Source organism: Trichoplax adhaerens, genomic scaffold (assembly GCF_000150275.1).
Source record: "Trichoplax adhaerens TRIADscaffold_7 genomic scaffold, whole genome shotgun sequence".
NCBI lineage: Eukaryota > Metazoa > Placozoa > Uniplacotomia > Trichoplacea > Trichoplacidae > Trichoplax > Trichoplax adhaerens.
In genome coordinates, this window is record NW_002060949.1 from 5,375,761 (window position 1) to 5,389,845 (window position 14,085).

Here is a 14,085-nt window from a genome sequence, read left to right on the forward strand (position 1 = left end):
TTAGCTCTTTTCACAATTTCTGCTGCCAAGGCGCGTCAAATTCAACTCTTGAAAATTTTCAATGTTGATAATGTGTGAAATTGAGGTTATTGGAATGCTCTATGGCCAATAGATTGTATCCAATTCAATGATTGGCAAGTGTTGTACGACTAATGTAGGACGAAAAAATCAGTTCTGGATTGCTAGGAAGCGACAAGGACCAGTTCTGGCAGCGGTTGTCTAGTAACGTATTCATTACCATGGTGCTGTATAGCCTAAAGGACTACTGAATAACTCTAGTACAGTATGACGCAGTATACTAGACGTTGTATAGCAATAGCATCCATACTCCATATTGAATTTTAGATCTTTGAATATGTATTTGTTACTATACATTTATACTTCTATATAGGATCAAAAAAGAAAATAATAACCGAGGCTAAGAGAACTTTCTCTTCAAAGTCCTAATAAAAGTAATGGAAAATTTACTAGATATGATAATTATAATCGATCTAAAATATACGTATTTAGCTATTTAGCTGAACGGCGCCTATAGTACGTGTATGCCAACATATGGACTATTATTCACTGTACCATAGTAATAAATATTCCCTAGCTTTTATCAACTATTTCTATAGGAATAGAATTAGCTTAGAAAGTACAGGAAATATGAAAAAATTACTTAATTTGGTGTACGGTGAATGATAGAGGATACTGTAACATTGTATAGCTTATTAATGCTCCGTAGGGTGATAGTTTCTGATATTAATTCATGTACAGTACTCGTATAACCCGTATAATATCTTTCATTGGCCAAATTATTAATGATAATATAGGAGCAAAATTAAATAATAAATTACTCTTCTTATGACATGATTACTAAATCGACAGTAAATGAAGCAGGCAATGAGATTACGCTTTGTACTGCAGTGAAAATTAAGAACTACGTTATTCTGCAGGTGACTATAGTAATTAAATTGATAGGGAATGAAATTAAGTCGAAATTGAATTATAGAATGAATTAGATAATCCATCATAAATTGCTATCATTTTGCAAAAGAGCTGTAATGTCATCTATACTGCACATAGTATTGCAATTACTGTTAGATCTTATTTAATTAATTTATTGTAGCACCTTAATATGAAAACTAGGGTTATAATGTTATAAATCGAACGCTGACTTTTCTCGCAAATAATCAATGAAAAATAATAAATAAAAGCTAGAATATTTCCAATCTAGACTACTGACATTAGACACAGTATCCTCTTTTTTGGTTATATTAAGGTTTCATTACAATCATTTTGACCATGGCATTAATAAGAGTATTTGTACCCTACATATATGTTAGTAAATGAAGGAAAGTCTGATAAAAGAAATTCCAATAACAGATTACAAGTATAAACTTTGAAAAGCTTCGTCTGTAAAGTTGCATGACAGCCAACATGTTCATCTAAATACGCCGACTAAGAATATCCTTTACGATATTACTTTACAATCCGAAGCTCAAAATAAAACTCAGATTCGTAATAAGATTCAACCAAAATGTTGATAATAGGCCTCATTTTATGGAGCAGTGTACAAGGTATACGGTCAGAAATTCCTGCAGCTAATATTGTAGTAAATGAGATTAACAAACTACCAAGTAATGCGCAGTTTATACAGTCAATGTTGCATTTTAATTTAATGCCTGGAAGGACATTAATGTTGTACAATACAGCGTTTATTTGAAAAGTCTGACTTTCAAATTAATCAATAATATGAATATAAAAAATAAGTCACATGCTGCAACGATTGCACCGTCAAATCAATTGCTAAATTTCTCTTTCTAGAATAATAAAAAATTTTTAATTTTTACGATTAAAACTAAGTAGGTATATTCTTAGTCTGATAGTAAATTATTAACTTAATACTTACAAACTGATTACTCTAACAAAGACAAGATAAAAAATTTCAAATCAATTTCATCTCTAGAAATTAAAGAACGTATTCAGTGGCAGTATATCCATCCGTAATTGCGAACATTATGACAGAGTACGAATATGACTTTTAAAAAATGTAAGAAATGCACTAGATACAAGCTAACTAGACATTTTTAGATCGAAATATTGAAAGTTGTAAGAATTGCAACAATATCATATAGTATATTTTACGATTTTTAAAAGACTTTGTAAAATTATCATATCATTGGTTCGATAGTGTAGAATCGAATGTAGCATTACTAAGCATCATAAATCATTATAATGATCTTATTTCGTAAGCATAAATTTACAGAAAATATCATTGAGTCAATACTGCTTTTATCAATCAAACAGTAATTGATTGATTGATTAGCAGAAAGAAATTATGCGATAGGCTTTAAATACTATCAGCAACAAGGTATGTACATACTGAATTTTAACAACATCTACCAGATTCTTTAGTAACTGAAGTATTAGATGTTGCATTTAGATTAACTGTGTCCTTATCTTTAGCTTCATCTGCCACACATTTATCATCATTATTCATAATCTGTAAATACAATAAATGTAAGTCAATACATCATAGTTATTATTAATGGATGAGCGTGAAGAATGTCCATTGGTGATAATATTGATTAATTTATAAAACTAAATACCTTCGATACTAAAAAATTTGCAGCCTCATCGATGTTGATATTCTCTTTCGCAGACGTTTCAAACCAGCCAGCAAACCCTTTCTCTTTACAATAATTATCTAAAGTTCCTCGAAAATTTGCGAGACTTTCCATATCTATATCACACTGAAAGACAGATTTTCAGGTATAGTGAGAACAAAAAGGCCCAACCGTTGTCATTGACAAAGTTATGTGTCAAACATTAAGAATCGTAAACTATACAGTAGTTGCTCAATGTTTGAAACTTACTTTATTTGCCAACAATACTACTGGTATAGCCATATCTTCTCCGATGGTAACTTTACTGTCCAAGTCGCTCTTCCACTTTTGCACAGCATCAAATGTTGATGCCCTCGAAATATCGAAAACTATAAAAGCTCCAACCGCTTCCCGATAGTAAACCTGAATTTAACCAAATGTACCATAAAATTATCAAATCTACGGACAGAGATAAATAGTAAAACAGCAACAAAAGCAATAAATCTAGCAGACCTTAAATGCAGTTTGAAATACAGTTACTCATTATCACTTGAAAATACATTCAAATTTTACGAATAGTATGGCTAATTAAAATGATATTTTAGCAAAATTTACCCTCGTCATATTTCCGAATCTCTCTTGACCTGAAATTAATAGTATCGATGGTTAACTAATAAGTTACCAATAACTGCTATTTGACTAATTATGGCATACAACATATATTGGCGTATAATGGTGTACAATAATTATCAGTTACTAAAAATGAGAATTATTACAGATTCTGTATCTACAAAAAATATGAGAGCGATGGTACAACATACACAGCATACCTGCTATATCCCATAGTTGTAACCTTACTACCGAATTGGAATCTTTCCAATCAATGACTTTTAGAGCAAAATCTACACCAATCTAAAAATTTAAGAATGCTTGATATCAAAAATGTTGGCGCGATTATATCTACCTGTCAATAGATTCATACATACTGTCATCATAAGCTATATTGTGTATCGTACAGCTTAGCAACAATAAGGATTGATCTAATTCTGTTACGATTGCACGAAACAATTTGTATAAAATACAGCATTCCATTTACTGCCACTTACCTAATGAAACATTTATCACAACGAATATAAGATGCAGTAATAACTAATACTTGTAGTGAATTAGAAGGTGTTATTTTTTTTCAATATTTTTCATTAGCATCATACTATCATTTAAATATTAAAAGTGTGACGTCAATCATACCGTAGCTCTATATTGAGTGGAGAAAAACTGATGAACATATCGCTTGATAATACTTGTTTTACCCACTCCTAGATCACCAATAACTAGGATCTTGTACAGGTATTCTTTTTTTGCTGCAATATTAGCCTAGCAGAAATATTAACTTTTTTTAGTATTATGTAAAAGATCAACAACCGTCAGTTTGTCATTACGCGTGTAAACGCGTATAGATATTATTTTATGTACGAGTAGACGAGTATATACATACAATGTTATGCATACCCATATATCGCACTATCTATTACTAAATTACTAACAGTAAATAACGTAATGGGCCAAAATGATATTTATTCTATCAAGAAGACAATAAGGATGGGTACTGGATAGTGTGTTTGTGTGTGTCCTTCATATCCATGATTTTAAGATTAAATCAAGGCTATGCATAATCGTAAAATGTGAATATACAGTAAATATGATAACATGGGTTCAACGTAAATGCTATAAAAAACAGTGAAATTATCTGATTTGATCTTGTACCTCGTATAGCACTCTACCGATAAAACTGTATAACATAAGTTGGTATGGCTAGAGTCTGCAGTATATTTATTATACTCAAAGATAGAGACATGTTGGTAATTTTCGCGTATAGCAGTTTTCTTTTCTTGCATAAATAATTTAACTACTGTACAGTATAATACTGAAAGATGCATTTACTTTCAGTGCTATAAATCAATGAAGCTATTCGATTTTAAGGATAGGATCTTCTCTATACCACTTGACCGATAAAACTGTGTAACTTTATAAGTTCACATGACTAGAGTCTATCGCACATTGATTCTACTAACGGATACAAGCCTATCGGTTATTTTGGACAATAAATGTTGAAAGTATATCTGTTGTTGTATATTTGTACTGTATGTAGTGCAGAGCTGTATATCGTATATCTTATGATTTTGGGGCAAAGTGGGCAAGAAAGGTAATTACTGTAGGGTGTATTATAGTGATTGATGACGGCAGGCAATGGAAAATACGCGTGTGGAAGACTAATTCATTTTTCAGTGCAAAGCGTTGATGGAATATTTCAATTTGTAAAAGTATCAATGTTATTTGACCCCCTTTCAAGAATGCACAATAGTAATAGAAAAATAAATAAGCCAATAGATATCTGTTTAGTAATCAGTAAATATGATTGGGGTTATTATTTGCTAGAAATTTGGCGTTTACTATCTTCTGTAAGCCATGAGTTATATCACCTATACAACGATTGGTGATAATGGAACATTTTAGGCATATAACTCATGGCTTAACAATCTAATCTATACAGTAGTATGGTCTTACTCTCGTCAGTATACGACTACTGCACTGATTGGAAGAGGGGGCGCTATTTGCAAGGAATACGAAGCTGAGATGATATGTATGATTCAAGCAGGCTAGTTGATGAACTGTTTCACGGTCAATAGACAATGAATGCATTTACGAAGGTCTTGCGAGTTTTATCAATGGAGACCATGGCATCAATAAATCTTCTACAGTACAAGAATTAACGATACATGCGATCTAGGGCAAGAAGATGCGCCATCCACTCTACCGTTTCAGTAGCATCGCATTTAGTCGATGAATACACTATGCGTTGTGGGATCTGAACTTGTAGAAAAATGCAATTGATTCCATTGGACACTTGCTAGCCTACATATGCCTCTCTAAATAGTGAATAGACACATCAATATATTGTGGTTTAGTGTTATAAGACATGAAGAAGCAATATCATCTTGGGCAATATGTAGTCAATGGATGATGAACCAATGCTGTCATCCTCCTCCATGATTGTATTTATTGACAGTGACTACCAATATTGACCTAAGCAGCAGCTATCGTAACCTGTAGTACAGTACAAATACATTTGTATACCAACCATAACAGAATCCAATGGAGACACAACAACTGAGTGGCTGTCTATCGATCGATTGTCTTTCTTCTTGACGTTGAACGATTGAAAAGTAAAGGAAACAAGGCAAGAAAGCAAATCCAGCTAGGTAATCCTCCTTGGCTGTGATGTTGTTCGTTGAAAGCAAATACTATGCAGAAATTGGTAGTTGTGTATTTTTTTTTTTTTCTACAGCATCTGCAGTTGCGTACGATACCATTCGGCGTTGTGACATCACTGACATGGTCCATCGACACCGTACTCCACCCTAGTGCTAGTGTCATACACTATTACACACTAGTACTAGTGTCATACACTATTGCGTCATAAAATATCCCATGGACGATTGGACATGCTGACACTCAGCAGTCCGATGTCGTACAGTGTACAGTGTGTCGTACTGTACAATACATGACCACACCCACACCATACTGTACAGTACAGTACAGTACTGTACTGTAAGAAACATAAAAGAGGTTGACTCGCTTTTTCTTCCGCCAGCGGATCATGGGTTACACGCATGATTCTCTGAGCTGGATTTTCTTTTCTAGTAGCCCTACAGACTGACAGAGTCGACCGACAGAGCTGGATTTTTCTTTTCTACAGTAGTAGCCCTATACTCAGTGAGCTCTGCTGTACAGTGTACAGTGTACAGTACTCGCATCGACTTCAGTACTGTAGACTGTACTGTACTGTACTGTACTGTACTCTAAACATGATTCTCTGAGCTGGATTTTCTTTTCTAGTAGCCCTACAGACTGACAGAGACGACCGACAGAGCTGGATTTTTCTTTTCTAGTAGCCCTAATAGCCCTATACTGTACTGTACACAGTGAGCTCTGCTGTACAGTGTACACTGTACAGTACTCGTATCAACTTCAGTACTGTAGACTGTACAGTACAGTACTGTACTCTGAATATGATTCTCTGAGCTGGATTTTTCTTTTCTAGTAGCCTTACAGTGACTCAATGGGCTCTGCTGTACAGTACAGTACAGTACAGTGTACAATGTACTGTACTGTACACTCAGTGAGCTCTGCCGTACAGTGTACAGTGTACAGTACTTGGACTCTCGACTACAGTACTATGGACTGTACTCGAGAACACTACAGACCAGGCTCATACTGACATACTGTATGAGCATGGTCTCTAGTGTTATCTAGTGTCTAATCTAGTGTAATCTAGTGCAATCTTATGATAAAATCCGTAAGCTAGCCAATCAGTCACTCCATCGGTAATTCTGTCCTCAGCGAACCAAAATGGCTACTCCTACTCGGGTAAATAAAACAGATAGAATTAAATACAATTTGTAACTATAGGATAGAGTAGAGAGGGTAACTTGCAAGTAAAAAGTCTTTACACTGATTCAAAAGGATGTTGCATTCTAGAATAGGACTAACACGGTTTCTAATTGTTCATAGATGGAATTTGCAGTACACATGACATGCAACACTTGCGTCGACAAGGTTAAGGATGCTCTCAATGGTGTTGAAGGTGAGCTCTTGGTGTCGATAGTAGTCATACTTGCATACGTTTTGAATTCTATCATATCCATAGCTTGTATCATCCTACGAATTAGAGTGTTAACGATCCTTGCAACTGTCTATAAAACCACACCATTACACTGTGTTAGAAGAAAAATTGGGCACTAGACCCTCTGCCGTTGTCTGCTGTACCTGTAATCATGGTACATGTTACATTTAAAAGCTTCAGAATATTACACTAGCTCGTCCGGTACTATCCCAATAAATGACATAGGCGTATATATGCATGCTTATTAAACACCGCAACATCATTTTCGTAAACTGAATAATATTTTAAAGTGACAAATGAATAAGCAGAAGTTATTATTACTCTCCATATCAAACACTGTTTCAAAATTGAGCCATGATCTTGCTCATCACAAAATGCACAGGTCGCGTCGACAACAATTCGCTACAGCACCGCACCATGGGTATTGTAATTCAAGGCTGAATTTTAGTCAATGTATAGTCCATAGTCCAATCTTTCTTTGCTAATCTCTTACTGTACAGTACGCCCTCTTACAGGATAACTGTAATCGCTTAAACCATATATTGTTTGTTTAGTATGTAATGCAATCATAATAATACGTAGTTGTAATGCAACCATAATAATAAGTAGTGGTCCAAACATTACCCTATACTTGTTACAATATTTGTATACTGTATCATGGTCTATGAAATACTCCCCAAGGGAAGTATTTCGTAGTCCATGACTGTATACTACATCAGGATTATGAATTGATTTGTAGCTATGCGAATACATTTAAATTTCTTTCTACTCAAAGTAAGTCATCTATCAGTTTAATTGAATAATCGATAGTACAATGGTGAACTTTAATACTGTTTACCGCTTTAGCTTAAATGCTTCGTCGCCGTAGTAATAACTATTTTTAAATTAACCCGTACAGTATCTAGCAAAGTCTCAGCTAATGGCAGTGCTGTATATTTACTGCTTACACATAAACTTTCAAATAACAAGAGTTGCAACCTGTAAAGATACGTAACCACCTAGCTAACGATTGTTTGTTGATTGTTGCAGGTATAGACAACTACATGATAAGTTTAGCTGAAGAGCAAGTCATAATTGATAGCGCTCTACCAATGGCACAACTACATAATCTACTTGTTACAACCGGATTAACAGTTATAATGAGAGGTCAAGGAGCTGCAACCGAAGGTAATAATAGTCTACGATTAATCTCTAATTGCTACTAATGTGGTCTATGACGAAATGAATAGGTTAACCAAAGTAATTTAAAAGTAAATTTACTTATACATGTGCATCACTTGCTGTCGCTACTCGCACGATCAATCCTGACATAATGGATAGAATTACACAGCAGTCGGATGGACTGTCATTTAGTACTTGGTTCGTATATGACATCATATCGCCTGTTGCATATTAATATTATAGGTGCCTCACATCTAGGAGCTGCTGTTTCAATATTATCTGGCACAAGTGTTAAGGGATTAGTACGATTTACACAGGTATCTACGGTAGCTACAATTGCAGCTAGTAAGAATACCTAGCAACTATTTAAGATAGTAATTGTACAGTATTATCATAGATCTATATTCCTTCCTTTGCTATTTCTAGTTATCAGCTGATAAATGCATGATAGAGGGTACCGTAGACAATCTAAGACCTGGTAATTATGATATCAAAATTCATGAATACGGTGATTTATCGGATGGTTGCAATAAGTAAGTAAACGTACAAAAGTGTAATAGACACTATGATTTAGACTAACAATGTCCTACAAAATACCTATCATTAAGTTCATTTATTCATATGGTTATAGTTGTGGAGATATTTTTAATCCATATGAATATCCTCATGGCAACAACAATACTTCTGCTAGAGTAAGCTACAGTTATAGCTTTAAAATTAGCCAATTATGAGAAAATCAACTTCTAGCTTTCCGAACAATATTAAGTAGATGCTGAATTTTGCTCTAACCTATCTTTACTATATCAGAAATTGGGTGATATTGGTAGCATGACTGCAAATAAGAACGGTCGCGCAATGTTCAGAATTGAAGATGACACAGTCAAAGTCTGGGACGTCATTGGTCGTTCGGTTATTATTCATGATAAACAAGTAGAATCCAGTGGTAAATCTTTGGCTTCTAGGTACATTAGGTTATGTGTTGGATTTGCACGTAAGGCCTGTGTATGATTTTTTGACTTTAATTTTTGCATTGTCGCAGAATCACATGTGGAATTATTGCAAGATCTGCTGGATTATTTGAAAATTCCAAGAAGTTTTGTGCTTGTGATGGGAAAACATTATGGGAAGATAAGCCATTAACTAACAAAAGCCCACAAGCATCTTTATAATTTGATACACTGCTCAGCTAAAATATCATCATATTACCCATCACTAACAAATGATCAATTTTTTTAGCTACTTAAAATTGAGAATAGATTACTAAATGTTGTAAGCCGAGTCATTCTATCTATCAAATAATACTTATTACGAGATAAATCAGATGCTTTACTACTTGAAAATTAAAATGATTTCTGATCAAAGTTAACACTATAGCATAATTTATGGTATTTAAATGAAGTTTATGATAAATGTAACTGATGCATTATTGATTACAAATCGAATCATAATAATCAAGACTGTTAGGATTAGGTCTTTCCAAAATGCCTGTATGAATTAATCACCCCAGCCTTTTGATCTGACAATATAAGTCGTTGCATAAATGTTCGTAATTTTATTTAAATAGTTTATTTAAAAAGATTTTCAATATAATAAGATTAACGACATAAATCTCTGTTTGTCATTTTTTAATTGTATAACGAATTCTTGTTTAACATACCGGATTGGGTTTACGAAATAGAACGCAAAATAACTGAGCCCGAATCACTTAAAAAAAATGTTTCGTAAAGCAAGCACTAGTTACTGGGATATAATAAATTACGTTACGCTTAGCTAGCGACATTGCAGTAATGCTAATCGTAAAGTGAACTATCCAGATTGACATTTTTTAAGTCTAATTTCTACCAGGTAAACGATTAATTTGACGTTCAATAACGATAGTCCCACTAATAATGTCATATGCGGTTCTTCCATGCTTGAATAACATAATTGTTAAAATAACAGGAAAGAAAAACATGGTAGAAAAGTTCTTTATCACAGACCTCATGATAGACCTATATTGAAAAAGCGATACGGTGTTAAGTTTGAGCGTGACATACAACTATGAGAGGACAATGAATTATAAGGAGATAGGGCTTTCATTATTCAGTAGTAATAACACATTGCTAAGACTAGAAGTATTCTTGGTTAAATGTTACCTAGTTCTATGTTAATGTAAACAGAATCAGTATACATATTCAAATTTAATTTATCAAACCTTTGCCAGTTTAAACTATCTCCTGGAAATACTTGTACGTATCCGTGATTGTTTCCTGTATTGCCATCATCGATAATAGCATCACATGCAATTACCTGTATACCAACAATTAACTTCCCAATTGTCATACCGTTACCAACGCCTTTGTACAGGCAAATAGTCTTCAATGAAGAGTAATATTTACACGTCATATAATTTTAAAAACTTTCAAGTATATTAGGGCTATGCACAATTGTATCAGCCAATAAAGTTACGTGATTGATTAATGTTATATTAAGAGTAAGTAAACCCCACGATAACGCTTGTTAGAGAATAGAATTACGGCAAAGTTGCATTGCTACTGCTGCTTAGCTGTACACTGTAAGTCTATATGCCATAGATACAGTATAATAAAGACTGCATAATAATCCAGGTCGTACATATTGGAATAATCCAGCAGAAAATAGCAATTATAACTCTTTATCGATACCATACAGTAGGTTAAAATACAGTAACTACGAGTCTGTGAGCACACAAGAGTCTAATCAAACCTAATACGTAACATAGCTGCTTATCCTATAGATTAATTTATGTTAGCATATAGTAAATACCATTTAACAGTACAGTACATTGTAAAAGCTCTATTTGTTAAAGCTTCTCTAGAAGTAACCATTAGTAATAACTTAGCACTAACAGGGACTACTAAAACACGTAATTTCTAGCATAACTATCCTAAAATATACAGTAGACATTTTATGTTACCTTACATACCTCAATAATGAAGACAAATATTCTATAAAATATCGCGTAAACGATAATCAATTGTAAATCTTCGGCGTTGTATCTATCTTCTATTAAAACACGCAATTGTGCTTGAGAGAATTTAGCTTCGATCCTGTTTAGACCCGAAAAATAAAGATACATTTAAAAAAAAGTAGTCTTTAAAGCTACAGTACAAGTATACAGTATAGTAACTATTCTGAGGATAGTGAAAAGAAATGACTTTCTGAAATTGATTGGCAATACATTACTGAATGAATCTTAAAAATAGGTCGTATACAGTAGACGTTTGCAATATCAAATTATTGGACTGTATCTAATTTACTATCAACTACAATACAATAGCAATTGCAGCACTAGCTTTATGGCTTGAAGATAAGCAAGGTGATCAATGCTGACGAATAACCAATTTCATTGTGATTGATATTAGATACTAAAATCAAATCAGTTTGACAAAAGTAATTACTGAATTGTTTGGAATTATCAATATGAAAACTCACCCGTGATAAGACAATATCATGGTTTTAACTGTGAAGATTATGAGAAAGTCAATCATTTCAGCAAATACCCTTTTTGCAAGACTTGCAGGTTTAACTCCTATTCAATAAAAACAAGTATTCAATCCAAGCTATTCGCTGTAAACATGCACTAAAATATTGATGTAGACGTGTAACAATTTTCTTCATGTACGAATATCTACATTAGATGTATATCGTTAACAGGTACACTGGTACAGTACAGTGCTCCATTAGATAAAATGCATGTAGTGACTAATGATTCAATCTACAAGTCAGTCTTTAGCTAAATGAGAGCAATTTCCAAACCTTGCTGTCTATTGAGGAGACGAGTTGTGCGCCTGATGTGAGTTGACGAATTGGTATTGGTTGTACTTGGTGATTGATTGCTATTGGGCTGATTTCTGTTTATTTGGTTGTTTTTGTAATAATTATTATAATGTAATAATGCCATATAATGATTGTAGTAATAGTAGTAGTAGAAATAATATTGCCATATCCTAGTCAACGTGTGGATATCGTTTTTATTTACACCGTGATTATGATCACCGCCATTATTTTTGGCTTCATTTTGATTGTCTGGCGTATCTTTTCCCCCTTGATCGTTCTCCTCCTTTTGGTTTCTTTGTTTTAAATCGTTATCGTTCTGACGGCTGCCAACGGATGTCGCCATGATGCTAATTTGCGCAATAAATAATACTATTTCTCCCTTGTTTTTAGATTGTTATTAAATATAAAGTCATAATCAAGTGGATTTTATAAGCCACAGTCGAGTTTCGCGTTAGTAATACTAATCTTCGCTCAACAACTGTAAGACGTCCACTGGCACTTGTGACTTGTGACTAGGTTACCTGGGTAATATACTGTAGGCTCTTCCGTCCGTCCCATACACATGGTAGACTGTATCACACACCCGGCAATATACAGTATACTACCCGGCCATAACCTTGTCAAAATATCATTCCTGTAGAATTTCTATTAGGACTACAAATGTCAAGCGGAGAAGAGATTTTTCTCTGATCTCTATAAATGACGAATAACCCAGCGTATATATTGAATAAAATATTCCATATTTTGCCTAAAAAATCTATAGTGAGATACTAACGTTGGCCTACTGTGTACTCAGTGTGCAGTACTGTGAAGTCACGGCAGTGTACGTCTATACTGCAATATAGTACGCGTCAAAATGGGATTCCTTCACAATTTCGATTAGGACTACAAATGCCAAGTGGAGAAGAGATTTTCCTCTGACCTCTATACATTACGAATAACTACCTACATACTGAATAAAATATTCTATATTTTACCGTAAAAATCGACAGCGTTGGCCCATTGTAGACTTAGTGTGCAGTCACTGCAGAATACCACTATACTGTAATATACTGTAGTATGCGTCAAAATGGGATTCCTTCACAATTTCTATTAGGACTAGAAATGTCAAGAGGAGAAGAGATTTTCTTCTGATCTCTATACATTACGAATAACTTTACCTACATATTATAAATAAAATATTTCTATGTCAAAAATCTATAGTGAAATATTTACGTTGGCCTATTATGGACTCAGTCTGCAGTCATTGCAGTGTATAATATAGTACGCGTCGAAATGTGATTTTTCACAATTTCTATTAGAACTAGAAATATCAAAGATCTTCCCTTAGTCTCTATAATTACGAATAGCCCTACATACATATTGAATAAAATATTCTATATTTTGTCTTAACCTATAGCGAAATACAAACGTTGGCCCACTTGGACTCAGCGTGCAGTCATTGTAGTATACTGTACACTAGTATAATACTCTTATAGTACGCGTCAAAATGGGATTTCTTCACAATTTCTATTAGGACTAGAAAAAGGCAAAGCAGAGAAGAGATTTCACCTAATCTCTATGTCTACTGTAGTATGAGCAAGCAGCAAAGAGCAGTATAGTGGTCATGATACAATATGGAAAGACTCTAGTACAGTATAGAAAGCTTTTAGACTTGACTACTATGTGATACTAGCTAGAATAATATTTAGAGCTAGTTTAATTAAAGAATCGACTAATTTAGATCAGATAGTGCGTACTGATAGTGAGTAAAACACAAATAAATATTTCAATTAATTAATAACAATAATCAGAAATCTTATTCGCACGCCATAGTGTGCGAATTCAGCAAGTAGTATAATAAAATGAGTA

The 14,085-nt window shown here is 33.7% G+C and overlaps 3 protein-coding genes across 3 annotated transcripts; 1 reads left to right on the forward strand and 2 right to left on the reverse strand.

Moving 5' to 3' along the window:
- Nucleotides 1-2,573: 2,573 nt before the first annotated feature.
- On the reverse strand, nt 2,574-3,965 carry TRIADDRAFT_27795 (uncharacterized protein; the record flags this gene model as incomplete). Its single annotated transcript, XM_002114475.1, has 5 exons — nt 2,574-2,738; nt 2,862-3,014; nt 3,207-3,235; nt 3,422-3,503; nt 3,840-3,965. Coding segments are annotated over 5 exons (555 nt in total), but the record flags the coding sequence as incomplete, so codon positions are not given.
- Nucleotides 3,966-7,001: 3,036 nt separating this feature from the next.
- Nucleotides 7,002-9,605, forward strand: TRIADDRAFT_58413 (uncharacterized protein; the record flags this gene model as incomplete). Its single annotated transcript, XM_002114161.1, has 8 exons — nt 7,002-7,019; nt 7,164-7,236; nt 8,305-8,442; nt 8,680-8,753; nt 8,863-8,969; nt 9,068-9,128; nt 9,244-9,398; nt 9,476-9,605. 8 exons carry the CDS (start codon nt 7,002-7,004, stop codon nt 9,603-9,605), a joined length of 756 nt encoding a protein of 251 aa, XP_002114197.1.
- Nucleotides 9,606-10,267: 662 nt separating this feature from the next.
- TRIADDRAFT_58414 (uncharacterized protein) lies at nt 10,268-12,577 on the reverse strand (the record flags this gene model as incomplete). The annotated part of the gene is made up of 5 exons (XM_002114476.1): nt 10,268-10,427; nt 10,631-10,791; nt 11,381-11,504; nt 11,890-11,986; nt 12,214-12,577. The coding sequence occupies 5 exons, from the start codon at nt 12,575-12,577 to the stop codon at nt 10,268-10,270; spliced, it is 906 nt and encodes a 301-aa protein (XP_002114512.1).
- Between the last annotated feature and the right edge of the window lie 1,508 nt (nt 12,578-14,085).